This window comes from Cygnus atratus, chromosome Z, assembly GCF_013377495.2.
Source record: "Cygnus atratus isolate AKBS03 ecotype Queensland, Australia chromosome Z, CAtr_DNAZoo_HiC_assembly, whole genome shotgun sequence".
Classification (NCBI taxonomy): domain Eukaryota; kingdom Metazoa; phylum Chordata; class Aves; order Anseriformes; family Anatidae; genus Cygnus; species Cygnus atratus.
The window spans coordinates 28,667,357-28,693,775 of NC_066396.1; the positions used below are offsets into that span (position 1 = coordinate 28,667,357).

At 37.0% G+C, this 26,419-nt stretch overlaps 1 protein-coding gene across 5 annotated transcripts in view; it reads left to right on the forward strand.

Moving 5' to 3' along the window:
• The window catches only part of SMARCA2 (SWI/SNF related, matrix associated, actin dependent regulator of chromatin, subfamily a, member 2), a 124,659-nt gene extending 98,763 nt beyond the window's left edge, over positions 1 to 25,896 (forward strand). For all 5 annotated transcript variants that reach the window (XM_035565860.1, XM_035565859.1, XM_050716493.1 and 2 more), the window contains exons 29-34: positions 4,470 to 4,687; positions 18,422 to 18,527; positions 19,314 to 19,415; positions 22,537 to 22,669; positions 24,203 to 24,345; positions 24,976 to 25,896. In XM_035565860.1, coding sequence (XP_035421753.1) covers positions 4,470 to 4,687; positions 18,422 to 18,527; positions 19,314 to 19,415; positions 22,537 to 22,669; positions 24,203 to 24,345; positions 24,976 to 25,011 — 738 coding nt within the window. In that variant the 3' untranslated portion in view covers positions 25,012 to 25,896. The remainder of the gene's footprint in view (positions 1 to 4,469; positions 4,688 to 18,421; positions 18,528 to 19,313; positions 19,416 to 22,536; positions 22,670 to 24,202; positions 24,346 to 24,975) is intronic.
• Positions 25,897 to 26,419: the final 523 nt, after the last annotated feature.

The window sequence follows — 26,419 nt, forward strand, 5'->3', positions numbered from 1 at the left end:
AGAAAATTCCACGCTTTTGAAAAATTTGCATAGTTAGGTTAGTTATTTGTTCTTCGGGAATAGGGAAGCTAACAGCTTTTTCTATTCACCTATGTTCTCAGCATTTTCATCATATTTTCAGTATTGTCAAGTAGATTTATCAACCAGATCTACATCACCTTTTTTATTTTGTGTGTACAGTTTCTTTAACTGTAAGTAATAGCAATGGCTTTCATTATGCCTTAGCTTTCTTATAGCTGTAGTTACCTCAGATCAAATGAAAAATAATGGTCTTGCAAAGTTGTGCCACTGAAAACTAGAGACAGGCCTTAGATGCCAAAACTCATTTTATTCTCAGCATCTCCACTGGTTCACTGTATGACCAGAGTCGAGTTGTGTGATTCCTATAAAATGAGTTCAAAACTAATGTTAAGACCTATATTATGCTTGACTTGCTGAAGACAGTCACAAAACAAAACACAGAGCAGTAGCTCTTAGTGCTTATTTGTGTTCATAATTATCAGTTGAAAACGTGTTCAGTCATGGTGTTGTGTTGTTTTCAAAACTCTCCATATGAAGTTAAGAATGCATCCATAACGACCTGCACTTCTAATGGGGGAACAAAATAGTTTCAGTTTTGATTTTTCTTTACTTTCAGTTTCCAGTTTTTTGAGACTTCCACCTCAAAACAGCTAAGTTATTTCTGTTTACGAAGGGGAAAATGTAGTTGCAAGCAGCAATAGGAAAACTAACTGTCTAAGAAGCAACTTGCCTTCTGAAAAATCTACTTTATGCATGTGTGCGTTTGGTTGGTCTCCTGTTTTGGATGAAGGGGATTTGGCTTCTGTAATTCATGGCCAATATACTCTTTATTATAATTCTGGTTCCCTGAGAAGCTTTCATGGTCTTAGCTCGTAAGCAAATAAATTGTTTTGTCTACGTAGACTAGGATACAGCAACAAAATTCAGAAAAGCATGAAGACATTGTCAGTACTGGACTTAACATTGATTCCTAACACTTCCAGCTTCTCTGCCTTTCATGAGGCACCCAATCTGTTGCAAAATTGGAGTCCATTAAATTACCACAGTTTTCTTTCAAAAATAAAGGTTTCAGACTATTGTACTCTCTTGCCCTGTTTCCTTAGGGGAAGGAAAGTTTTAAGTTTTTGTTTGTTTACCATTTTCTTTGACTCCCTAGCTGTTCACCACTGTAACCCAGAGGCATGTGAGCATGGGAGATATCTGTGCTACCTTGCACTTTTGCATACCCATCATCTGTCAGGAATTGAAGATATGCACCTGGGATGCATATGCATTATAATGAAAGTAGAAGTTTGGAAGGAAATTCTCTTTGGTTTGGCACTTCAGCCCTAGGACAGTACTCTTTTAGAACAAAGAGGTCTGTTAGTTGAATTGGTTTAGTAGATATTTTGTTGTTCATACAGATGTGTAGACATACGCTGACCATTAACACCTCTGCTGATACTTGATTTCTACGATGTAGTTTTAAGTCATCTTCTGAGGCAGCAGAACTTGTAAATTTGGTTTTATATACTACAATTTATATCCAAAATGTAAACTTGCTATTTAGGAACTAATGTTAATTAGGTATCACATTAACAACATTTTTGGACTGCTGGTATTCTCACATTGGTTTTCAAGTGCTGTCAAAAGAGATCTTAGGTTAAGCCTTAAATTAAGGAAAACTGCCCGAGTCTGTGCACATAGTTTGAAATCCGAGTATAGTAATCAACTGATATATTTTTACCTTGTAGTAGTAAGTATAGAGATTTTAGTGTTCCTTAGAAGTTCTTTATTATGCTAGGAATTAATTCACTACCCGTTAGCCCCTAATTTTAAGAGTGCAAGAGTATATGTTAGCATCCTTGGGTTTTATTTTTATTTTGTGTTTTTAGTACATTACTAAATAGAGTGTTAAAAAATATATTTTTACCTTCTCTGTCATAATTTATTTAAAATTATTATGTACTCCAAGCAAAAACTATATGCAGAATTCTAAAATAAGATGTCAGTACACTCTGTGATGATAGCATGACTGTTACTTTTGGGGGGTAGTACATTTAACAAGCAAACAGAAATGAAAATATATTATAATTGAGTGAATACCCATTTTCTGAAGGACAACAAAGTGATACCAAAGCTAAAATGGTTACTTGTTTGTTTTTAACTTATTTTCGATCTGAATAGCTTTTTGTCTATTTCAGTAACCAAAACCTAATCTGCTTACTGTGGAGCAATAGGAATATGTTTTCTGTAATAAATACCTCTTTAAAATGCATGCAACCTATTTTAGTTTTAAAATCATACATGAAATTGTTTAATTTTGTTATTGCAATTAAAATGCTAGAAACAATAAATAGCTGCCCAACTAAAAATCTAATTTAGATGCCTAGAATAATAAGGGGAAAAATATGATAAGTAGTTGTCAATATTAAAGCAGTCTGAAGGAGGAAGGCTTTGGGCCTTGTAGTAGGTAGAATGAAACAGCAGATTTGAGTATCCACAATCCTTTCAGTATTAAATTTTCAGTAAAATAAAATTACTTGTATATGAAAACATAGCCTTTCCCCAGCTCTCTTTTTTTTCCTGATCAGCTGATGAAGAGACTAGCAGCTCGCTGCTTTGCTGGCTTGTTAATTTTATCCCCACTAACTGTGATTTCCGATAGCCGGCCTGCTGATAGTGGTAAGGTAAATATCCTTTTTCATTGCCGTCTTGAAGATTCAGTAGAACTACATCACAGGCATGTGTAGGTGTGTAACACATCAAAAGTCGGTGTTCTCCGTATTTCTATGTACAACTGAGTGCTTAAGGAGAGCAATGACATTAACTGTTGACAGCCTTGCATGCTGCATTTATTATTAGCATTTCTAGCTTCCAAGATATGCAGAGAAATTTCCTTTTCTTTATCTTCGTTAGCTGCAGTGGTTTATCGTGGGTGTCCTGCTTTAGCCAAATGAATATTAATGAATTTGTGTGCAGATTTTTTTTTAATTCTTTTTTTCTTCCTAACTCATCAGATCTCAAACCTCCTTCATAGTGGTTATCTGAGTGCTGTGGAAGCATGATGTAAATTGTCTTTTGATTATTAAGGCCTAGTTTCAGGCTGTCCCTCAGGATTCTGTGTTCGTGTTTGTTCTGTGGATTTGTACATCGGAGAATGCATAGGAAACAGATTTTGAAATCCCACTGGTGTTTTTAACATGCCAGGTTGTTTTGTGTTGTGTACCAGGTTTTGTTCACAAAACGTTTTTCAAGAGACATCGTACACAATTGAAAGAAATTATGTCTGGGCTGTAATCACTCTTTTTATATAGATTGTTATGCTCACATGATCATAAATATTAGCCATGTTTGGTGCTGTGGAAAAATGAAGGTAATTGCCTTATGATTAGAGCTCTTTCAGTTACGAGAAAGGAGTGATTAGCATTTGCATGTACTCCAGGCAATATTGAGAGGCAAAAGGGACAAATATCAACATCAGTTATGTTCTGAGAAAGCATTAATCAGAAATCCTAGTTTTAAGATTCTTTAGTATTTTTTTATTTTTAATTTCAGTTCTCTTTTTTCTTTTTTCCTTTTTTTTGTTTGTTTGTTCGTTGGTTTTCCCAAAGCAAGAAAAGTTCATCTTCTTGGTGTATTACATGGATCTGATAGTCACTGTGTGAACAGGTTTCCTTTATTCCTAGTTTGTTTTTTTTTAGTGATTTTTTTAATCCCGCTGTTTGGTGCTGCTGAGTCTGGTTAAAAGCATACATACAGGTAATTGAAACTGGTGTTCATTGTTTGTGACTGTGTGCTGTATTTTTTTTTCTTTTTTGCATCCTATCTTATGAGTGCTTTTTACAACAAAGCATTGTATTGTCAGTCCTTTTGCCTTTTGTTAGTTACTATTCTAGAATAGAATTACACATTTTAGAGTTGGTTTTAATGGCTAGGTGATTTGTAACTCAAACTATTTGGAAGAGAAGCTGAGTGTTACTTGTTACTGCATAAAGTGTCTGTGTGTTGTTTGTCTGACCAAAGAACTGTGTGTGATCTGGTTTGGGGAACAGAGTGCAGTATAGACTGTCCTCTTTGAAAACATGTGACATCAAAGTCTGTTTTGCATGGCACTAGATAATTGAGAACTGCCACTGATGTGAACAAATGACTGTTTCCTGTAAGCTTACTGGCACCGTACCACAGGCCCTCAATTTGTGTGAAACTATGACTTGGAGTGGAATTCAAGGTTCAGATAAATATTTATTTATTTGGATGGTAACAGGATTCTTAGAACAAATTAATGTTCAGTTTCTCTTTTCTAGCAACTCAATTCTTCATTGAACATTTTTTTTAATAAACTGAATATTTAGAGTTGAGTTATCTGTATTTTGTGGGTTGCATTCTTGTTTTTAAATGTAGCTTGTTAGTTCCCTTTGCAGTATGTCTTTTTTTTTAATCATACTTTTTGAATCCATGGTTGTCAGGCAATTGAAGACGGCAATTTGGAAGAGATGGAAGAGGAAGTGCGGCTTAAAAAACGGAAGAGACGAAGAAATGTGGATAAGGATTCTGGGAAAGAGGATGGAGAGAAAGCAAAGAAAAGAAGAGGCAGGCCTCCTGCAGAGAAGTTGTCACCTAACCCACCCAAACTGACAAAACAAATGAATGCTATCATTGATACTGTGATAAACTACAAAGATAGGTGAGTGTGCTCTCTCTCCCTCTCTCCCCCTCTTTCCCTCTCTGTTTTTTAACAGCTTCAGTTTTATTGTCAGTCTTTAGAAGGAATTAATGACACAGCATTTCTAAAAAGTAATTCTACTTAGGACCTGATCCTGTAAGTCTTCTTTTATGCAGAGTGTTTTTAAAGACCCACCTGATAGGAAGCTGTTGAAATAAAAATATTAAATAAATAAATAAGGCACTGAGCTCTTACTTTAGTGGTACAGCCAGTATCAGTATCAATCTCTTTAAATACATGACCACAGATTTGTTAATGCAAGTTCTCCCCATGACTGGTGAGATTGACCAAAATATGTAAGGGGCCCTTGAATAAATTGCCAGCCCTTGACCTACCAAAGGAAAAAGTACAGAAATACTGAGCATAATGTTGTCTCTACAGATGAGCTAGAAGCCTGGTTGTCCTGTCAATTCAGTGTAATAAAATGTTAAGTGTCTTAACCTTAGGAAGAAATGTAGCTTTTAATCCAAAATGTGATCTGAAGATATCTATTTTGCAGGTTTTCAACCTGAACATGATCTTTGCTTAGTGAGGAAGAAAATGAGGAGCTGTTAATTAATAGCGCTTTTGAATCAGACTTGTTTAAGGAAGTAGCGTTTTTGAACTCAGCTTCTATTTCCCAAAAATCAGTATAGCCTTCTTGTGTATATACCCCTTCTTTGCCATATACTGAATTACAGAAGTCATATAAAGAACCATTTTAAGCTACATTTATATAAAATGCATTCAGAGATAATCAAATAGTGTTTGTATTAAGTGACCCACACCATTATAACAATACAAGATTGTATATAAACGAACTTTCGGAGTAAGTGACTTCAAATGGCAAGTTGCACTTCTTCCTTTTTGTAGCTACTGTTCTGGGTGTGGCTGTAAAGTTAACTGGGTTAGTGTGTGGTGAAGGATACCAAGCCTGACCTTTTTGTCACATAACTGTTGAAGTGAAGCATTCTGTGATCTGTGGGCTCTCTCTAGAGTACTTTGAAAAATTTATTGCATCATAACCGGATTCAGAGCAATGAATGTGATGACCAGGAAGCTCACTACAAGCTTCGTATATTCAGCTTTCTATTACTTTATAGCAAAGAAGCTGAAAAGTGATGAAAGTTCAGATATACCAATCAGGGAATAATAAGGAAGCATCTCTTTTCATTTTGGATCCCTGGCCTTGAACCTTTTCCTCAAGCCAGGCACTTCTGAATAGGGCTTCTACTTCTCATTTGAAAAATAGCGAGCAAGTTACTTCCGCTGACCTCCAGTATATCATAAAATTGTGACTGGAGATAGTAACTGATAGTAACTGATAGTTACTGGGGAAGTAGAAGACTGCCTGTTGCTTGTGCCCCAGGAAGTTCATATCTGATTTCTGCCACACAAGTAACTACTGTACTATTATGTAGTGAAAAGGCCTACCAGTCACCCTCCCAGGAGCATGTCTCACAATTCTGCAAGACCAAATTGGTTGCCACTGATAAAATTGTACTGTGCCCTGGACAGTTAGAAATTAAAAATACCTGTTAAACTGAGCTCCTAAATGTGATGAACTCTGCAGAGGAATTCCAAGTTCCTGTATACTGATTTGTTTTTGAACCAACATCAAACCTTTCAGTCCTGTGAAGGTTGGGACAGAAAAGATTTGAAAAATTAGGCACCAAGAAACTTCACTACTTAACACCAATTTTTAATTTTTTAATTTTTTTTAGGGTTACTATAGAGTTTGAACACTTTCAGGATTTGCAGATTTAGAATTAAGTGGATTTTAGGCATTGGAAGCCTTCAGCTTTGTTGCAGGTTCCTGTTTTTTCAGGTCTGGGCTTTTGTGTGTGTGAAAGAAATTGTGGCAAGTATAGAGGGACAGGTTAATTGGAAGGAAAGGCAATGAACTTCATCTGGGGAGAAAAGTGGATTTGTTGTTTTCTTTCCTGTATTAGTATCTGAATGCTGGAAACTGTCTTTGGCTTTTATTTTCAGTGCTAATAAAAGTTTCATCTCTTCATTGTGCAAGTTCAGAGGGTTAATATAGACCACAGACAGCTGATCTTATCCCAAAAGGTGGAGCCATCCAAAATCTTACTATCTCTGGCCTTAGTTACATTGTCAAAAGCAAATTGATGATCTTTAGTCTAAAGTTTTGTTACAGTTAATTAGCAGCAGATGGGAGGTGGGAGGGGGAAGGAATAAAAAACAAAACAAACAAAAAAACAAGACAATGTGTTGCTAAACTACTAAATATCTCTGTTTTTTCTCTCATGTTTCTCTTTGCATTTGAGAAGAGTTCTTTGTAAACAAAGAACCACTTCTCCATTCTTATTAAAATCTTTCTTTTAAAAAACTGTTTTTCCATGGATCTCACAGATATATGGAGTTGTAGTTGAGTGGTTTTTTTTTTTTTTTTTTTTTTTTTTTTGGTGGAGGTTCTAGATAATGTTGATATAGAGAAGTCTCCAAATACTTTCCTAATACTTTTCCCTGCCTATGGCAGGGGAGTTGAAGTTAGATGATCTTTAAGGTCCCTTCCAACCCAAGCTATTCTATGATTGTTTTCCTGTCTTTTGTTCTTTTGTAAGCATTTTGGGAAGAGTAGAATCTTTTCCTTCTTTATTTAAAAAGCATCCAACAAAATAGGTTCGGTTGCTTATGTCTAGGAGAGCTAAAGGCTACAGAAATACAAACAGTAATCATTACTGAACTGCAGTTTGAGCTACACAGTTATTAAATAAACATCAAAATAAGATTAAAGAAACAAACTGGCAGCATTTGAAGTAAGTGTTCAGTGTAAAGGAATGCGGCATATGATCATTTTGAAAACAAAACTCAGAGATAGATACACAACTAGTTGTAAAGCCTGGTTAAAGAGCTGTATGCAAGACAGTGGAATTTAGCATTGAGGTCATCTCCTCTTGGAGGTGTATCCCATTTAATAAAAGAAATAATAAAGAAGGAGAAAAGGCCAAAGTTGTAATGCATTGTTAAAATCTTCAGCTCTGTTTGGACTCTTTGGTGTGAGAGCTGTTGAGGTCCTTGTCAAGTTCGCACTGGTTTCTTGCAGGCTGCCGTGCTTTGGATTCCACTACTGAGTGATGTACTTACAGCTCTTCTTTGTGTTGATACACCTTTCTTTATCATATCTTTGTATTTATGTTATTGTTGAGACAAATAGTCATGCCTCAGTTTGCAGAAATGTGGGGCAAGTGCTTCAACTCTATAAGAAATAAAAATGCATGTTGAATTCACTGCTCACCTTGCTAAATTGTACCCATGCACTATTACTCAGCTTTGAGTATCAAATGATAAAACCTATTATCAGCTGTAGATACAGAGCAGTACTATAGATGCAGAGCCTTTTTTCTCTTTTTTTTACATTGCTTCGCCATCATAAGTGAAGACTAATTAAGTTTCATCTATAATGGCTTAGAAGGAAGAAGAAATCTGGACTGGAAGAAAAACAAGATAGAAAAGATGGTCATATTCCTCTGACTTCAAGGAAAAATGTCCTAAGTAAGGTTATGACAGAGAAACAGTTTTAGATGGTTTTGCATTATGTTAGCTTTTCTAACTACAGCTTTTGCAGTTCTAGCTTTTTGCTGGCATGGCATCTGCTAAGGGGAAATACAACTGTGCAGAATAACATTGGATTAAATCATCTGCTTTCTTCATTGTAAGTTAAATGGACAGATTGAGGAACGAGTAAGATTTGATAAATTAAGGAAAACAGCTTGATAACAGAAGACCACATAAGTTTGAATGTGAGCGAGGTCTGGAGTTTGCTAAGGTAGAAGAATTGTGAAATGTTAATGTCAAAGAGAATGATAATCTTCTGGGAAAAGGCTGACTAGATGAAAGAGAGGAAGAATAAAGGATATTTCTAGAAATAATGGTGAGGAAGTCTGAAGCAATTTCAAAATTGTCATTTAAGAGAAAAAGAAGTGTTGAGAGAAAGTGAGAATTCCCAAACGTTAATTAAAATTTGCAGGAAATGTTGAACATTGAGAAAATAGTTACTCATTTATATTAATAAAATGAGAACAAGGAAAGAAGGAGGGCTAGTGTGCAGTGTGGATGACGTAGAGATTAAATGAAGATTGTATATTTATAACTCCAAAGTTAAATGATTCTTATTTGGTTCTCAGTAAAGATAATGATATTGGCCATTGGCCATGGCCAAAGGGAGAATGGATAGTGTTATGGTAATAGTGAGAACATGGATAGTAAAATTACCAAGAGGAATGGAATATTCTTCTTCTTCTTCTGCAAGAAGAATGAACTTCTGCATTCATCTGTGGGAACAGGCCTCTGAGTGACAGAAATCTCAGGATTTTCAAAGGACTGACGTATAGAAGTTGATATCGGATTTGTCAGGCAAGACTAGCTTTCTAGCTGATTTTGTAGCCAAGGTATGCTGGACTGATGGGATGAGGCCAACCGTATGAAGTTCAGCAAGGCCAAATGCTGAGTCCTGCACCTGGGGCACAACAACCCCAAGCAGAGCTACAGGCTGCGAGATGAGTGGTTAGAAAGCTGCCTGGCAGAGAAGGACCTAGGAGTACTGGTTGATAGCTGGCTGAATATGAGCCAGCAGTGTGCTCAGGTGGCCAAGAAGGCCAACAGCATCCTGGCTTGCATAAGAAGCAGTGTGGCCAGCAGGGCTAGGGAAGTGATTGTCCCCCTGTACTCGGCTCTGGTGAGGCCGCACCTCAAGTACTGTGTTCAGTTTTGGGCCCCTCACTACAAGAAGGACATGGAGGTGCTTGAGCAAGTCCAGAGAAGGGCGACGAGGCTGGTGAGGGGTCTGGAGAACAAGTCTTATGAGGAGCGGCTGAGGGAGCTGGGATCGTTCAGCCTGGAGAAGAGGAGGCTCAGGGGTGGCCTTATCGCTCTCTATAGGTACATTAAAGAAGGCTGTAGCGAGGTGGGGGTTGGTCTGTTCTCCCATGTGCCTGGTGACAGGACGAGGGGGAGTGGGCTAAAATTGCACCAGGGGAGGTTTAGGTTGGATATTAGGAAGAACTTCTTTACTGAAAGGGTTATTAGGCATTGGAATAGGCTGCCCAGGGAAGTGGTCAAGTCACCATTCCTGGAGGTCTTTAAAAGACGTTTAGATGTAGAGCTTAGTGATATGGTTTAGTGGAGGACTTGTTAGGTCAGAGGTTGGACTCAGTGATCTTGGAGGTCTCTTCCAACCTAGATGATTCCATGATTTTGGTAAAGCATTTGTTAGGGTCCAATAGGAAAATTATTAGCTCAGATGAAAGAGGAGATCTAATGAGTGAGCTTTCTAATCTGAGTGGGGAAAAAAAAAAAAAAAAGATTGAGATGTAACTGAAGACAGTGTTAACAACAACAAAGTATTAAACTGGAAAGAAGATGCCACAAAAGTTCTTGAAAGGTTGGTGTTGGCATAGATCATAATATATGTGTTTTAAAATGGGGAGTGTACTCGCCAAACATGAAGTTCAAAAGTATCAATATTAAAGGAATATAGCATGTTATTTATGGAGGACTGAACACAGTTAAGTCTGGAGTCAAAGAACTGGCATGAAATAATGTAGCTCAGACTGCATTAAAATGTAGTTACAGACTAAAAATAGGAAACTTTTCCTTGAGTTGGAAGCTCATTATGTGGAAATTATAGAAAACGAAAGACCTAGACCGAGAAATTATTGATCGAAGTTAAGTATGAGCAATCAGTATTGTCCATCTATCCGTGATGTGTCCATCACAAAAAAAAGCCACACAAAAACCTTGGCCCTTACACTGTTACCAGTATGGATGAGGAAATACAGATGTCATTATATGTGATGAAATCAATGTGGCTGGATTGCTGTTCTTGAATACCTTCCATTCAAGAAAGATTAGTTTATATTGAAAGTGTAAATAATTACTTCGAATTTGGGAGAGTCTTGCAAGAAGAAACAGGTTGGTTTGTTTATCCTCTCACAGCACAACATGAGAAGGGAAAAAATTGCTCTCAGTAAATTCAGCTAGGAAACAAAACATAAACACAGGGAGAATATAGAACTATATAACATACAGAATGGTGGTCACAAGGTTATATGAGTGTAAGCAGTCAGGAATATATTCAAGTTGGTAACTAAAAGATTCTGAAACACGCTTCTGTATGGAGTAGTGTCATGGGAAAACCTACCTAGATTTAGGACTTGTTCCTTGATTAAAAAACTTTGCGTGATTGTTTGTTACCAAGGTCTTAGATTCAAGGACCTGGAAACACCTTTCCAGTTACACAATTGATCCTGATTCTCTAATGTAAAATATATTCATTGCCTTTGCGGGCTCCATTTGAAATAATTTCAATTTATTTTAATTTGTTATTTCGTTGAAATTACTGCTTCATTTAAACTAGTGCTTAGGTGCCTTTACGGATCTTGCACTTCATTTAAATCTTGCTATATACAGCTGTTTAGAAGAGGGTGAGTTGAAATGTATCAGTTGAGATTACCATCACTCATTTCTAGTTCTGATGATATTAACCTGTCTTCTATCCCCTCTAAAATTAGGAATGGATAATGCAGAGATTAGTGTTGTATGTACATTATGTTTTCAGGAAGCGTAGTTCAGCCTTTTGAAAGCAGGAACAATTTTACTGGAGAGCGATGTCTTTTTCCGTGAATAAGGAATTTGCATGCCAAATGCTCAAGTCCCCAGCTGCTGATTTTCCATCATGCACATGCATGCTTACTTTCCAGAACCATTTTTTCCTCTTTTTATGGTGTTCCTTTATTTTTTGTTACAGAGGAAGACATGCTGTAAGTTTTGCTTCCCTTTCCTCATTGTTAGAATTAAGTGGAAAAAAAAAAAAAGATCGATAATCATAATCCTTCAACTTATATACAAATCTGTTGTCCTCTTCTGCCTCACATCAGTTTGATATTAACTGCTTAGGTGCCAATTTGGTGCACCTGCTGTTTTGCATGAGCTTTGTTTAGCTAGCAAGAGTTTACTTAAGAGCCCCAGGACCCTAACAGTTCAGTTGTATGCAGTGATTTACATTTGTTATTCAGCTCCTCTCTGCTCTGCTCATCAGCCTTAAATAAAGTAAGGACTTGCATGGTATACCCATTAGCTTCACAAAGCCTCCGCCCTGTTGTGGGTAGCAGTTGACCACATTTAAGAAAGCTGATAAGAAAATTGGAGGCTGGGGTTGTTGTGTCCTACCCATGTTTTGTGCCTTGGCAACAGACTTTGTCTGTCTGTGATGCCTAGTATTTCAATCACTGCCTCATTAAAGCTAAAATGCTTAAATTAATGGCCACAGTATTCCAATTTTGACAGGGTGTAGGGAGAGAGTATTTTTCTGTGTATTTGAAATTGATTTTATTCAGAATTTTTCCAGTTGTTTTCTGAATTTGCCAGTTTTTAACTGTTGAAGAATGGTGAGTAATGTAATTAGCCATTACTGATCTAAGTAGTAATTAATTATGCCAACTGGTACTCTTGAGTATTCAAACATGCAAAGGAAATAATTCTTGTTTATACCCAATCCCAAGCTATGGAGTATATAGCCATGTGTCAAAATCAGGAATTAGTATTTCTACCCATTTCCAGTTCATTGATAGGGACAGGTCCACCATGTATTACTATAGTCAATTCCAAAAAAGAAGAGCTGCTAAATACATTTAACAGAAATGAGTAGTTATATATATATATTAATATACTATATATAAATACTTATCTGGATTGTGGTTTGAAGTTTTCACATAGTAAGGTCATTCCTCTGTATTTATGCTCTCTTAATTTTTCCACACACACAATTTGTGTTTGTTTGTTTGTTTTTAACAAACATCATTTTTAGTTACACTTGAATAGGAGGTGCAGTTTGTGCACGGGGTAGTTCTGGTTGTGAGCATTCATTCTAAGCACTCTCTGCTGAATTTCAGTGTTTGCTAAAAAGTGTGAAATTTGCCAGAAATGTGAGAATGTTACGCAGTTTCAGCTTCGCAGTTGTCTCTCCTTTTTGACTCCGAAAGAGAAAAAGATATAATAGTAGTAGAAATTCTGACAGGTGAGCAGCGGCTTGTTTGTGGCCACATACTGCCAGGGAAAAAAGGTACAAAAGCAGATACTTATAAATTAGGCCTAATGGTTTCTGCATTTAATTCTACTGAAGATAATACTGACTAAATGAGCGGAAATATATACTTAATGTACCTTGTAAGTAGTTTGACAAAACTGAGAGCAAATTGGAAGCACTGAGCATAAATAGTTTTCTGAGTGAAAATCTTTTTAAAATGATCAGTTATCTATTAACGAGCTTGCATACCATGTAAGTATTTGCATGTGAGCACATAGAGGACTGATGTGTTGAGGTACTGCAGTAGCAGTGAGCTGTCACTCTTAGTTCATTTGCAGTGAGCTCTAATAATTTATTCTGGTCCTTCTTCCCTTCAGCAAGTATCCTGCTAGTTGCTAGGCAACTGTAAGTGATTTTTTTACTGCGCATGTTTTTTATGTGGCAGTTGTGGTTATTATTTTCTAAAACTGAGGATGAGAATTAAAATCAGTGTTCCACTAATAATTACTCATTTTCTCCTGTTGTACCCATAACACAGCCACCTGAGATTGTCAGAAAAGATCACATTCGTTTACAGTATATGTGGTTGTATACAAAGGGAGCAGAAGGTAACATTTCTTTGTGAGAGGCATTTCTATAAAAATGGTACAGTAGAATATGCTGTTATTGATCAGGGTAGGCAAAATTGGGCACTAGTCTTCTGTCTGTTGCATATTTCATGCACTTAATGTTTTTTTTTTCCACTCATGACCTTAAATGATTCTCAGTAATTAATTATACCAGGCAAAAGCTTGAAGGTTTTTTATGGCATTCTTCCTTTAATAGAATGTGTGAACAAACTACAGTTAGCTAGATTTATATCTTGAAAATAGGATATTGCTTTTTAATAATTTACTACCATTAAATTTTTCATATAAAACACAATATAAGGGGGTGTGTGTATATGTAAAAAGGAGAGGGAGGGGGAAGAATTATGTAGCCATGAGATAAACGTGTATATATATATAGTTAGTTACGGGACCTTTTTTTAATAGGGCAAATATGCCCAACATGTTTTAAAGTCTGATCAAAATTAGGAGATTATTAGCAACTGTTCATACTAAAATAAGATTAAAGATGGTTATATTTGCTGTTAAAAATCTGAAGTGTAATTGAAGCAACACCAGCATCAGTGTTTTAGTATTTTTTCTGAAATAGATATTTCTGTTAGAAGAATGCTGGTGAAGTTGAAAACACAGCAGTGACAACTCAGTCCCTCTGCATACCAAATCCACATTGCACAAAGTTTTGAAAGCAACTTTTTGTATTGTAAAAGGATTAGCTTGTATCTATATTATACACAAGTATATTGTACAGATTTACTAAAAGCATTTAAAATTTGCCAAGTCAAGCACACAGAAAATAGGACATAACAGGAAAAAATAAAAAGGTGTAAACCTAATGTTTCCTATTATCGTAGGAACATACATTACTGTATGCTGTATAATGGTGTTACAGCCTTGTGGTTTGCTTTGCTTTCCTGTGCTTTGCTTTGCACAGAGCCTGTGCCTGTGGCTTGTGTGTAGAAGATGGGCAATGATCACTTAATGCATGGCCAGATTCCTCCTGGGCTTCTCTATCATGCTTATGAGTATAGGGAGTCTGAATGTTTTGCAGACACACAACTTTTTCAAAATATTGCGCTGTCATTCTTCACAATGTTTTACTCGCATTTTACATATAAAGAATAGAGACTAGAGACTTAAATTTATGAAACAATTTGGGCACCAGAGATCTTATTTCTCAGAGTACTTAGTGTTTGATAGGTTCAGAAAAAATGTCAATGATCTCAGTTGCAGCTGAGAGTGTTCAGCACTTCCCTTTATTAACAATGTATTACTATATATATAAAAATATATATTCCTCAATTTCCGGAAGAGTAGGAATTAATTTCGTAAATTGTGTAGTTTATTAATTTAGTGAATTGTGTAGTGTGTTTTTAATGCATTGCTTTTGTTTTGCTTTCTGTTTCTCTTTAAGAGGGCAGCCTGAAATGATGACAAGTTCTGTCGTGTGACATGATGTTGTCACTGACAGGGATCGTTAACAGGATTGGTGCCTTTAAATCCATAATATAGACACTTCCCACTTTGACTGGGAAAGCAGGAAAGTAATCGATTTGACTCTTCAATGTGAATCAGTTCTAAGGAGATGGCAGATACAGTGGCTTGTCATCTGGGATGACAATTATCTGGTCATTTTATGATTTCCTCTATTTCAGTAACAGGGTGCTTCCCAAGTAAACTAGATCTCTTGACTGAAGTTGCTAGTAAACTGCTTGGAGTGTGAGGTGCAAGTAGTCTTCAGGTTGTCTACACCAACATCTGTATAGGGTAGATAGGCATGACTATTACCTTCCCTGACCAAGATGCACAGTACACCTTCTTGTCTCCTTGTGCAGCAGCAGCACCAAGAAGTGTGTTTGCATGTGCAATGATCTTGCATCAACTGCCAGGAGACATCTGGCAGTTACTGTCTGCTGCTGCAAGTCAAAAAATGTTGTCAGGATGAGAAAGAGGCATTTACTAGGCTAGCACTGGAGAGAAAAATACTCTATGTGCCAGGTTGTCCCAAGGATATTGAATCAACACCACGGATTAGCAGGCTATGATTTAAACATTTATATTTGTTGTTCTCTCTGATGCAAGGTATATAAGGAGCCAAAGTGTCCCAAAACTAAATAAGAACATTAAAAAATCTTGAATTAGGTGAGCAACAGCTCTTTAGGAAATGAGAAAATTCTGCTCATTCCCACTTGTTCGTTGATCTTTCAGGTTCCCTAAGCAAATTTGTGTCTCCAAAGATTCTCAGGCATTAAGAGGTACCTATGATATGGTAGGCATTCATGATTTACATAAAGGACAGAGCTGTTCAGTGCTTTCTATCATCCTTATATTGTTCATCGCAGAATTGCCTCAGTTAACCTGTATTTCACTGTCAATTTAACGTGTCTAATAAGATACGACACTGTTATGGAGGGTGACTGCAAGAGAGAAGCTCAGGTGGAGGTGAAGACTTGGCAGCAGCCTTCACCTTGTCCAACTCCTATGAGGGTTTGGTTTGTTTAAATTATCATCCAAAGGTGGAAATGAGAAATCAGGGTCATGAGAGAAGCAAGCATGTGAACTTGGCAGGGAATGCTTGTGAATGCTAAGCACAACGGATTACAGTTCATCTCATCAGAGCTTTTTTCTGCTGCTTTGTATGTGACAAGAAGAATGTTGCACAGAGGGGAAAAAAAAAAAAAAAGGAAGCCTGTAAGCACCATTAACACATTTCCTCTCCAGGTGACTTACAGTCATCTATTATTTGTGAAGCCACAAATGAGAAGATTTAAAGCAATCAAACAAACAAAAAAACCTTCAATTTGTAAGTGTCAAAATAGCTATAAATAAAGGGTTAGCAATAGGAAATCTGGAAAACTTAGAAATTCTGAACACCTGTAAATGATAGGAAATGTTCCTAGAGTATGAGACGATTTTACATAACCCATTAATTTATTTCAGATGATTGAGGAAGTACAAATCACAGTAGTGATTTTCAGTACAGTTAGAATGATCTTCCCAGGAAGCTAACACTCAGTAATGAGAATTAATAATGTTCTTTATTGTAACATTTAGTTATTCTGATAGCAGTCAGCATCTGGTATAATAGAAATCAGTATAGCTGAGGGAGTTGGCAGGTGTGATTGCTGGGCTGCTTTCCATCATCTATCAGTGGTCATGGTCAACTAGAAAGGTCCCGGATGACTGGAGACTTGCTAATGTGACACCCATCTGTAAGAAGGGTCATAAAGAGGACCCAGGGAACTACAGGCCTGTCATCCTGACCTCGGTACGAAGAAAGGTGATGGAACAGGTGATCTTGAATGCAATCATGCAATGTATGAGGGACCACTGGGAGGATCAGGCCCAGCCAGCATGTATTCATGAAAGGCAAGTCCTGTCTGACCATTACCTCATCTCCTTCTATGACCAGACAACCCACCTGGTGGGTGAGGGAGAGGCTGATGTAGTCTACCTAGACTTCAGCAAAGCCTTTGACACGGTCTCCCACAGTAGTCTCCTGGAGAAGCTGGCAGCCCATGGCTTGGACAGGTACACTCTTTACTGGGTTAAAAACTGGCTCAACGGCTGGGACCAGAGAGTCGTGGTGAACAGAGTGAAATCCAGCTGGCAACCAGTCACCACTGGTGTTCCCCAGGGGTCGATGTTGGGGCCCATCCTCTTTAATATCTTTATTGATGACTTGGATGAGGGAATTGAGTGCACCCTCAGTAAGTTTGCAGATGACACCAAGCTGGGGGGAAGTGTCGATCTGCCAGAGGGTAGGAAGGCCCTGCAGAGGGACTTGGACAGGATGGGTCAGTAGGCAGAGGCCAAGGGGATGAGGTTCAACATGGCTAAGTGCTGGGTCCTGCACTTTGGTCGCAGCAACCCCATGCAGCGCTACAGGCTTGGGGCAGAGTGGCTGGAAAGCTGTGCAGAGGAAAAGGTTCTGGGGGTATTGGTCAATGCTCACCTGAACATGAGCCAGCAGTGTGCCCAGGTGGCCAAGAAGGCCAACGGCATCCTGGCTTGTGTCAGGAGTAGTGTAGCCAGCAGGACCAGGGAGGCGATTGTCCCCCTGTACTCTGCTTTGGTGTGAGGCTGCACCTCGAGTACTGTGTTCACTTTTGGGACCCTCACTACAAGAAGGACATCAAGGCCCTGTCCAGAGAAGAGCTACGAAACTGGTGAAGGGTCTGCAACACAAGTCCTGTGATGAGTGGCTGAGGGAACTGGGGATGTTTAGTCTGGAGAAGAGGAGGCTCAGGGGTGACCTTATTGCTCTCTACAACTACCTGAAAGGAAGGTGTGCGGAGCTGGGGGTCAGCCTCTTCTCATAGGTAACTAGTGTTAGGACTAGAGGGAATGGCCTAAAGTTGCAGCTGGGGATGTTTAGGTTGGAAATGAGGAGACATTTCTTCTCAGAATGAGTAGTCAGGCATTGGAACAGGTTGCCCAGGGAGGTGATGGAGTCGCTGTCCCTGCGGGCCTTTAAGGAAAGGCTGGACGTGGTGCTTAGAGACATGGTTTAGTGGGAGGTATTGGTGGTAGGGTGATGGTTGGACCAGATGATCTTGGAGGTCTTTTCCAACCTTACCGATTCTATGATTCTATGAACAAATGGTGTGCTATGACTAGGATGTAAAAAAACAAGTATAAAATGACCAAGAAGGAGATAAACTTACAGTGACAGCAAAGAGACATGATAAAAATTAAAAAACAAAATGAAGGAAGGGGTAAGACTGCACTTGGCAAACCACTGAAGAATTCAGAGTCAGGTCCTGATCCTGCTTCCATGAGGTCACGTGTTCCTGTAATGGTGATATGTTAGGAAAACAGCACAAGGATTTGTATTAAATTGTAAATCAATTATCTCTATTATTACAATTGTTGTTATTAATAATAATTCTGTTTATGAAATAATTAAAATTACTATGTTATTATTAATGATAATAATCCATATGTCAATTTCCAATTCTTTGAAAGAAACATTTCTTTTTTTTTTTTTTCTTCTCTGTGGGTTTGTGTGGAGGGAATTGTAGTAATTTCTTAACATCGCAAGTTTGTTTTTCTCAACAGTTCTGGACGGCAGCTAAGTGAAGTCTTCATTCAGCTCCCATCTAGGAAAGAACTACCAGAGTATTATGAATTGATTAGGAAGCCAGTGGACTTCAAAAAAATAAAGGTAGGATCATTCTGGATTATAGAGGTTCCTACATTTCTTTTTGTTAGACAGGGCAAATATGCATTCAGTATTAAAATTACAGCATGAATATTGTATGTACCTCTGTTTGTGGCTTGTACTTCAAGCAGTGTTAAATCCCTTGTAATGGATTTTGTTTCATTTATATTGCAGTATATCATTGTAATTTCAAAATGTAGCAGTGACATAAATATCACTTTCAGAGATGACATCTGTCTTTTTTTTAAAGAACCAATCGCAAATCTATAAGGAAATCTTTAGTAAAAAATATTTTTTTGCAAAAATGTAGTGGTTGTAGGGGAATATAGACATCCTTAAACTAGGGTCTTGGAATAGCTAGACTAGATCTAAACAGTTTGGCAGATGGGGTTTAAGCAACTTGTTGCACATTGGGTGATGTTGAAACTATTTGAGTTTCATTTGTGTCGTGGTTTATTTGTTTCTGTGCTGGGAAGAAGAAACTGGAAAGTCTTTTATCAGAAGAGCTCAATTTCTGTGGCTTTTGTCCCTTACACTCCACAAAGAAATTGCATGATTTTTGCTTTTATTACCATGGTGTGATTTTGTGAGTAATATCTTTATGGTACATTTTAGCATTCCTTTGTTTGTTTTAAACAGGTAGTTGTCATGATGCTTGCTGAGGTAGCGTTTTAAAAGAGAAAGTTTTTGATGTATTGAAATCAAATATTAATTCAATGTCCTGTCTGCTGTTTTTTCTCTGTACCATTGCCCCTGCATACTTCCTGTTTTCTTCAACAAATACAACAGGAAAGAATTCGCAATCATAAGTATCGGAGTCTTGGAGACCTGGAGAAGGATGTCATGTTGCTGTGTCACAATGCTCAGACATTCAATCTGGAGGGATCACAGGTCTGACTGAACTTCTGTGTGTTAAGGATAAGAATTTCGGTTCTTAAATAATTATTATGTTTATTATATTTATGTCTACAAACCCTGTGTTTGAATTCTTATTTTAAATAGAGAAAAATGTCCAAATTCTTACAGTTATCCAGAGTCCTCTGGTCACAGCTGCAGTGAATTTGGTTTGGAGTCTGATTCTGAGATCAGTTTGTTCTGATCTGTATGTAGTTCAGAGCTGCTGCAGAACCATTTGAATCTATAATAAATGACTGTTCGTGTTCATCAGCTTGGGCTTACCAGAGTGGATGACAGAAGGAGAAGATGTAACAGTATGGTTTAGTACCAGATATACATGAAATGCTTAGTAGTGAGCACTTCAGCTCTAGTAGTGGCAGATAGAAATTCAAGGTCTGTCCAGCAGTAAAGCTTTCTGTATAAAGTTTTATATTCTCTGAACCCTCTGGCAAGGATTTTTTTTTTTGAAAGATCAGTGTCCATTTTGACAGTCAGTAATAATGAATCCCAGCTGAGTCTTAGAGGTTTAGAGGGCAAAATCTGTCAACTTAAACAAATGTTTTACACAAATGAATGTGTGTAGTGCTGTGAATTTGGAACAGAAGATGCTGACACTAAAGGATGCTGACTACAAAATCTGGATGACAGATGAGAAATTTGTCTCACACAGTGGGAGGTGGAGGTGTTAGAATTGACAGGAACAATCCTGAATGGGTAGAAATGTTCAGTAGATCTTGTTGCTGTTTGGAAATAAGCCAACCTGTATCACAGTTTTGCAGAATTATTTTCCATTGTAACGTAGCAACATTAACTACCAGAGTTAGTATTACTTTTTATAGTACGAAACCCAAATAACTGGTATAAAAGTTTTTTGCTTTGTTCTGTTTCCTTATTTTTGGTTGTTTTTTATTGTTGTTGTTTGTTTGTTTTTAAAGCTTGTCTGCTATGTTCTCTATGTTAATTTTTATTTCCAATGAATTATGGGGTATTTCTGCAGCAGTTCTCCAATTTTAAGGTTACTTTATATTCTTTGTGATAGTTTGGTTCTACCTTTGCTCTGGCATACCAGTATACCAGTTTACTTAAGTAAACTAGATTATTTGTGTGTGCACTAAAAACAAACAAACAAAAAAAAACCAGACATGCAAGGGGTTAAAAATAATATTTATCTATTGAAACAGAAAAAAAATTGTCTTAAAAATTTGCATAGTTTGAAGTTCCATTGTCACTGCTTTTCTCATTTTGAAGGAAGTTCCACTGTCACGGCTGTTCCGTTGATGATACCTGTTGGAATCGGATTTTCATCAGAATAAGAAATCTTTTATTTGCATAGCTTTTCCTGATGCAGCCCCCCAGTCTTTTCTGGGTCAGACTAGCTACTGAATATCTACAGATAATCCCAAATTAAGAAGGTTAAAAAAATTAAAAATACTTCATTTCTCTAGGAAATTTTGTTAAAAAGTCTGGGTCATAGCAAGTTGTTAAATATGTAGTGTCTGGAGTTAAAAATAGAATCCCGTACTCTTCCTTGACTATTCTTGTCTTAGAAAGGTGTTTGGTCTGAGAAAGGACAGCAAAGTTAGTTGAAAGAGCAATTCTTAAGAACAATCGTATATGCTAGGCCTATGGGACAGAAAAAGAAATCACACTTGAGAGGAACTCAGGGAGCTTCTAAGGATAGCACACTTTATAAACAGTAGGTATAAGACAACATCAATAATGATTTGACTTCCAGGAAAAAAAAAAAACTGGGGTCTAACAGCATACTCATGTCACACAACTGAAGGAAAAAAAGTCATTTTAAAACATTCATAATCATTATGTATTATGGGTGTCAACAAACAACTTTTACCATGTTCAAGAGCAGTCAAACATCTCATAACAGAGAGCATGGGAGTACTTAAAGAATGTGGAACAATCTGTACTGAGAGGGAATTTTTCTAAAGTGGACTTGGTGATCAACTGAAAAAAAATTACGTATTTCACATAAAGTAATCTGAACTGAGTTTTTTTAATTCATTTTAATGAAACTGCAAAATATTAGTGTTTTTATCAGTTTTAATGTACAGATTGTAATGGCCACCAAAACTCCCTCCATTATCTTTCTTGCAATTATTGGATGTCCCTTTATACAAGAAAGTGTTTAATTAAGCAGAAGGAATAGTGTGGCAGCTAAGGTAGTTCAGCTCAGGACGATGAGAAAACGAAATACAGTCTATGACTCTGTACCTTTCTGTTAACTATTCTTAATTGTTCAGCGCTGAATTGTCCAGTGTTTGGCATCTGACATCTTACAAAGCAAAATATATAAGCTTCTTTGTTAAGATGATTATGAAGCCTCAGTTAATTAGGAAGACTATGGTATGCATTCCTATAGAAGGCCATAGCCTTCTGTTATGCTAATCTGAGAAATGCATTGCAAACCAAATGTAGTCCTCTCATTTGTAGATGTGAGGCTAAATTGAAAATGTAGAAAAAATCGTAGAGGTTAAATGGAAAATCTGATTTGTGAAAGATACTTAACAAGGTTACATTGTGTTCAAGAACAGGCGATAAGTTTAGAACGCACTGATATTTCAGTCTTTTTAGATCTCAGGAGAAGGAAGGGATGATCTGCTTGGGTTAAACTACTTTCCTTGTAGCCACTTTGGATTTTAGAAAAAAAAAATATAAAAAACTAAGGATAATTAACACAAGAGCTAGTCATTTGACATTATCAAGTATATTGTTAGACTTTAATTCATTTTTTTAATTGAGATGCTTACTGCTGAAGACTGTCACATTGGCAGGTTTTCAAGACTGTTATAATCTAATGAAAATACAGAATAGCTCCTGTGGTAATAAAAACAATAAAGAAAAATGCTCTAACTGAACATTTAAAATGTAATATATTTTAAGAATTCTATTTTTGTGAGTCACTGACAAATTTCTTCATTCAGAAAGCCAAAAGTTAATGTTGGCTTTTATTTTAAAATGCATGCAATGAGCAGTGTTACTTGTAATTTGAAAAGGACATATATTCTGTGGATTTGCACCAGAAATTAAGGTCTATACTGTGAATTTTTGATGTTGCTTGACTTTACAGCTCTGACATAGATTTGTATTCATATCGTAGATATATGAGGATTCCATTGTTCTTCAGTCTGTGTTCAAAAGTGCACGACAGAAGATTGCCAAAGAAGAGGAAAGTGAGGATGAAAGCAATGATGATGAAGATGATGATGATGAAGATGAGTCGGAGTCAGAATGTGAGTCCCCTGCTAGGTAGAGAAGATAAAGTATATGTAAGGGTAATTAGTTGTTCTAGTTTCTGCTGTAAGAATCCATTTTCTATGAAAGAAAGTAACTTCTTAAAAAGTTTTCTGCTTTGGGTGTTGACGTTCAGCTTAATTCTTGTTGCTTTGTGTTATTGCTGTACTTGTTAGAGTATAGTAAACTACTTTTAAGCCAGAAACAAATCACAGAAGAGCTTTGTGGGAGCAGGTCTCACTGGCCTTAAGTGTTGATAAACCCTCTGATCCTATTCATGTTATTTTTAATTACAACTACCTGCAAATGCTAGATACAACCTTTATTCATAGGTGGTCAACCTTTCAGGCATGATGTGACACACAAAAATCATCACCTAGTTAAGAACCAGAAGATGTAGCAAATATTCTTCAGTGAGAGAGGAGTGAAGTGGAACTCCAGATTCTTTCAGAAGTAGGAGGTGACACCAATTCTTCAGAGGGCCCATCTGTAAGAAAAGACTGGGCTGGGCGTAAAGTTAGGCTGGAATTCAGGGCTTGGTGCAGGAAAAACTGGAGCATGTCTTCGAAGAAGAGACCTCTTATCCCCTCTTGAAATATTCTGACAATATATTATCCCTCTAGGTGAAAATATTTGTCTTTTGCTTCTAGTTTGAATTTTAATCTGCTGCATATATCCTGTTCCACTGATTAACTAGTGTATTGAAATTGTCGTAGCATACTGATGGCCAAAATGGAGCCAGGATTGCCCATACAAAGGGCCTAATCTCAGTACTGTCTTCCAGGTCTCCTTGTCAGTTCAGATTTCCTCAGTGGAAACATAACCACCAAACATGAAATCCCTGCAGAATCAGACATGATGTAGTAGAAAAGGAGGCATCCTTTATTCCCCCTTTATGCCACTCAGTACTCCTACCCATGCTCTCCAGGTACCCAATCTGTCTTATTACAGAAAGTATAGTACTGTGCCCTGAACTGCTCTTCCAAGTACAGCAAGCAGTTCTGCAAAACATGACATTTCAGCAGTTCATTTGGAAATCAGACACTTAACATGACCTTCAGAAAGGTGTATACTCCAAATGTGTTATCTTCGCATGGCATTTCTGTGGTCTAAAATAACACAATTGATTGCTTGTACAAATCATATACATGTCTATGTGCAAATAAGAAAGTATTTTCAGGTGTGCATCTCCTCACAAAACCAGATAATACCTGTGGACACCATGCATTCTGAAAGTGAAAAAGAAGATGCACATGGTCAACTTCAAGTTGTTTATGGCTTAATACAAATCATTGTTATAACTATCAAGAAGCAGAGAAATAAAAGCCAAACCTCTGATTGTTCCACAGTGCAGATAAAGAACAGAGAAAGTACCTTTTCAGGTTGCTACCAGGGGAGAACTTCTATGAATAGAGACAGCACTTAGAAGTTGATAAGTGATCTTCAGTAGTTATTTTATTGAATTAGCGAAGAGTGGCTATGTTGTTTTTAAAAAAAAAATGCATTCATATATGTTGTTTTACTTTCTGCAGCAAAATCAGTGAAAGTCAAAATCAAGCTGAATAAGAAGGATGAAAAGAGTCGGGAGAAAGGGAAAGGCAAGAAGAGGCAAAGCCGAGCAAAAGCGAAACCTGTTGTGAGTGATGATGATAGTGATGAGGATCAAGATGAAAATGTAAGTTTCGTTCACTGAGACTGTGGAAGTGGTTGCAGTGATTACGTCTCTACCCTGTCTTGCTTGCTGTCAGAATTCTCACCTATTCATGCTTAAGCACGTATTTAATGTGTATTCATTATCCTGAGAGAATTTGGCAAGGGTGTTAACTGTATCTGGGTGTGCTTAGGAGATCTGGGCCCTGTGCTGAAAGACAAGAAGTCTAAGAAGTTTGGAGCTTATTTCTTGGAGTTGTTCCTACTTTCTTTGTAACTTTAAGCCTCATGGTTTGTTTGCTTTCATCCCCAAATGAGAAACTCTTAGTTTGATTTTTTTTTTTTGGTGGGTTTTTCTATTAATGGAACAAATAAAAGCAGACCTCTTCTCAGTTGTTTTTAAATGTCCGTGTAGACAGAAAATTTGGTGTTTCCTTACACAGTGTCTTTTCTTCTCTAAAGAAGCCTGCAGCAACTGAATTAAATGTCATGAAAGAGAAATGTTAGATATCTAACAGTATATTTCTTAAGGCTGTCTTGATTTGTGAGTTTAATTGTCATCTTTCTCCCCTTTTCTTTCTTTTTTCTTCTTTAACAAATTCCACAGAATAGCTGGCAAAGAATTTCTGACTTGTCTTGTGTCTCTTACCTCTAGGACCAGTCGGAAGCAAGCGGAAGTGATGATGAGTGATCCATAGGGTTTATTTTCTTGGCAGAACTGACCCCCTTCCCTTCTCTTCTCCCTTCTCCTATTTTATGCCCAGTGAATTCATTTTGTCAAATAGACATTGGGTTGTTTCTGTATTCTCATTCTCTATAAATTAGCTTTAGGGTAGTGCCAGACAAACATATGATATCATGGTGTAAAAAAGGAAAAAATGTAACATATTGTGACCAAATGGGCCTCAAAGACTTAACAATAAAGCAACAAAAAAAGCTTTTGATGGAAAATGTGGGTTGGTAGTATATTTCTATGGGCTGGGTTTAGCTTGGTAATGGTTTAATTGTGCCTGGTTTTATCATTTGATAGGAAGTTTTTCAGTGGCATCAGAGAGACAAAAAAAAAAAAAAAAAGTCTTTTGTAGCATTGATAACCAGGAGAAGCCATTAAAAGTCACTGGTTATTTTATTTTTCATCAGGCAGTTTTCAAGGTTTTTATTTGTTCTGTACTATTTTTTTTTTTTTTTTACACTGTGGTACATATATGCAACTTTGTTTAATAGCTTATAATTGTACAGTAGTTAGCCTTCATCCATCTTGTCCCATTTATGTTTTTTCACTTTATGCTTGACGATCTTCAGAAAAATGCTTTTTGAATTGTATCAAATTTGTCTACTGTAAACTTTGCTTAACTTTTTTCTCCTTGATTAAAAAAGTTGGGTTGAAAAATGCTATTGAATATTGCAATCTATATAGTGTAATGGATGGCTTCTTTCATCAGACTGATCTTCTATGTTACCAATGTGGATTATCACCTTTTCCCTAAAGTGTACTTAATCTTTGCTTTCTTTGCACAATGTCTTTGGTTGCAAGTCATAAGCCTGAGGCAAATAAAATTCCAGTAATTTTGAAGAATGCGGTGTTGGTGCTTTCATAATAAAATGATAATTTAGCTTAATAGATACAGTCCTGTGTTATGAGTTCCACAAAAATTTTTTTATAGTAGTGATGGGAGGACAAGAATGTTTCCTGTAGAGAGGTCCACTGTGGTCTGTCCAGAGTATGTCAAATAAGAACTCATTCTTATCACCACAAAAGTATCTTCAGAGATGAAGAGAAGGCATTTGAGACATGTTAAAATAAAAATAAAGTTGAAGTAATAAAATAATAACTTGAAGTAAAAGTGTAATTCCTTACCTAATTACAACTAAGGTGATTAAACAATAAAATAAATGGTTTGTTTTCTTTTTCTTCCAGGAAATGTATGTCCCCAGGCTTCAGTGGGTGTGAATACAATCACTTTTGCAGGCAGGCATGTAGGCTGTCAAGCACATCTATAAATCAGTTTATTTAAGTGTTACCTTGAGGTATGAAGGCTGTGATGCACTAAGATGTGGTAGTGTAAATGCTTGAAGTTCATAGTTAATGTTTCTACTCT